Source organism: Neltuma alba, unplaced genomic scaffold, assembly GCF_004799145.2.
Source record: "Neltuma alba isolate B1F8T4 unplaced genomic scaffold, ASM479914v2 tig00010802_pilon, whole genome shotgun sequence".
Lineage (NCBI taxonomy): Eukaryota > Viridiplantae > Streptophyta > Magnoliopsida > Fabales > Fabaceae > Neltuma > Neltuma alba.
In genome coordinates this window covers 181,352-183,945 of record NW_021635616.1, presented here as the reverse complement: position 1 = coordinate 183,945, position 2,594 = coordinate 181,352, and the positions used below count along the sequence as shown (strand labels likewise).

Here is a 2,594-nt window from a genome sequence, read left to right as displayed (position 1 = left end):
AACCTTTGAAAATGATTCTCTCTCTATTATATACGTATCAAAGTCTCTAATCTATACCTATTATTCAAATGTATGGATAATGAAGTAATGGGTAAGGAAAGTGACCTAAACCAATACATTCTTATCTGTCATTGTCCGTTTTTCCATCATTATTCATTAACTTGGTTTGCTTTATTTATTTTCCCCCTCAGCGGAGAAACAACAGTAAGGATTCTAATAAAATACAGGTAGGGAATCTTGGTGAGAGAAATAATTAATCTGTCCCCATCTATAATAATATTCATCCTCATCATCATCAACCAGGGAAAAAAAGGGGGAATTTTCAGTACTGCATGATCCTCATCTACTTCAGCCGAAAACAATGGGGGAAAACAAAAGGCCCTGGAATTAGTCACTCCTTGAGATGAACTCTACACATCCTCTCTTATCTCTATTTGCAGTGGAGAGGGAAAAAAGACAGACAGACAGAGAGAGAGAGACCGCAATGATGCAACCATTTTTGTCCTCACTCCCATGAAAAGGAACTCGAGAGATGATCAAGAACGGAAGATGTTGACTTTTTATTGTCACCCTACCCAACGTTTGCGGCACCACGGCTGGGAAATACGCAAGGGATGGGGCCTTCAGACTGAAGCAACATCACCAATTACTATCAAATTCTGAAATTTCTGCTCCGTCTAACACCATCTCTTTGTATCGGCATTCTCGACTGCAGAAAGCTTTCTCACCTCTGCAAAACACGACGCTACTAAATCAATCATCTTCTTAGTCTTCTTTAACTATTAAACTAACAAAACGTCAGTCGAATTTCAAGTTCACGTTGATACCTATAAATAAAGATGTCCTTGGTGTGATCGAGCCGCATCTTGCAGGAGTAACACAAGCTGAGGAAATTAGTCCCGGAAGCAGAGTGGGAGTCACGAGGGGGAGAACTAACAGAGCTGGTGTCCACAATGTAATCCTCGAATATATGGGTGGTTCTTGGATTAGGCCCGTGGGATTTTACACAAGTATACTCCTCACAGAGCTCCATCTCACTCAAACACATAACACCAGTATGAATTCCAGAATTCTCATACACACAGGAAGATGGAATTGGAGGGGTGGGTGGGATTTTAACCCTGAGCTGCTTTCCATGCACCACATTCCCCTTAGCAGAGTTCTGATCAGTGTGACCATTCTCAGTTGCATCCAGAAGAGCAAGGCCAATGCCTTTTGAGTCCATCTTGTCATTCGGAGACGAGCTTTTCTTTGGGGTAGATATAGCTTCATATCCGAAGGGTGTTAGCGCTCGGGTGTCCAGGATTGAAGTTGGGCTTCTTAAAGCCTCTGTTCCAGAGACACACTTGCCGGTCAATTCTGTTATGAATTTGGGCGAACCAAATAGAGAAGGAATAGCTCTCGCGTAATTTTGTTTTGGAGATGGCTGAGAACTGTGATCAGCCATCAAACCTGTCTTCGTCACTGCTCTTGATCTGTTCCTCAGCAACATCCCTCCCTCTTCTTTTTGATCTTCGCTGAACAAACAAAGAGCTAAAATTCAAAAAGTTGAAAACAACAAAGTGATGCAAAAACATCGTATGGCTTACGATTAAGAACTCACCCAATTTGGCTAGGCTTGTACGGGAAATTATCGCAGACCGGATTCTGTCAGAAATTTTTGATTGACATCATTACAACTTCCCGAAAACCTTTCAGATTGAAAGGCCAACAAAGTTCTTTTGCCTGCTTATATCCTCCGGGGAATATTTCTGGGTTTCTGTATATAGAACTGCCAAGCGACACGGGATATTTATTTGTGGCGGTTATAAGAGTAGCTGTATCATTTACAAGGGGACTGCTGCGAGAAAAATCACGATCATAAAGCGGGCTTTCTCTTTGATGCAAGTTTGGCCTTACCATGGACTTTCACTCAGTGGGCTGCTCTGTTTTCAGTTTGCATGCTGCAGGTTCTGCAACTTGATGGCGAGCCATCCGAAAGAGAGGAGAAAAAGGAGGGAGCTTTCGAGGTTTTTTTTTTTTTGGGGGGGCCGGGGAGGGGGGGAGGGGTGTATGGACATATATGCCTTTTAAAGGGAGAAGATACAAATCAAAGGAGTCGTGTGCATGGAAACCAAAGCTTACCATTTTTTTAGTTGTGATTCTCTTACTCTCCGTAAAATACTAGTAAAACCTACCGTGACATTGAACAAGCTGACTTTTGGCTTTTGTCTTTTCTAATCATTTCAGTTTGCTTATCCTATCCTACCTGTTTTGCGGATAAAGATAAAGAATCTCTCAATGCAAATTCATCAGCGTCGAAAAATAAATACCGCCCACCATGCTTATGAATTGTCTGACCCAGTTCCAACCCTTTTCGTACACTACAGTACAAAACCATGGCTACTGCCCATATTTACGTCGTACAGGCTTTAATCGGCGCACTCTTTAAACTGAAATTAGGGGGAATAAAAAAAAAAAGCAGAGACAAAAGTACGGAACGTTGGTGCTTAATCAGAAATTAGCGGAAAACTAAATATGAACAGAACGGTAAGGATTTGGAAGGTGGGTGGGGTCCACGAGAGGGCAGGGTGGGGCCACCCTGCTCCATTATG

The 2,594-nt window shown here is 42.3% G+C and overlaps 1 protein-coding gene across 1 annotated transcript; it reads right to left on the bottom strand.

Annotated features, from left to right (window-relative positions):
- Positions 1 to 319: 319 nt before the first annotated feature.
- On the bottom strand, positions 320 to 2,013 carry LOC114759204 (protein MARD1-like). The gene is made up of 3 exons (XM_028948325.1): positions 1,604 to 2,013; positions 828 to 1,517; positions 320 to 730 (listed from the first exon to the last, which is right to left on the bottom strand). Exons 2-3 carry the CDS (start codon positions 1,490 to 1,492, stop codon positions 640 to 642), a joined length of 756 nt encoding a protein of 251 aa, XP_028804158.1. The 5' UTR covers positions 1,493 to 1,517; positions 1,604 to 2,013; the 3' UTR covers positions 320 to 639.
- Between the last annotated feature and the right edge of the window lie 581 nt (positions 2,014 to 2,594).

Coding starts and splice junctions, on each gene's coding strand:
- LOC114759204 (XM_028948325.1), bottom strand. CDS start 1,492: ATGTTGCTGAGGAACAGATCAAGAGCAGTGACGAAGACAGGTTTGATG. Junction 731..827: donor AAGGACATCTTTATTTATAG/GTATCAACGTGA, acceptor CGTGTTTTGCAG/AGGTGAGAAAGCTTTCTGCA.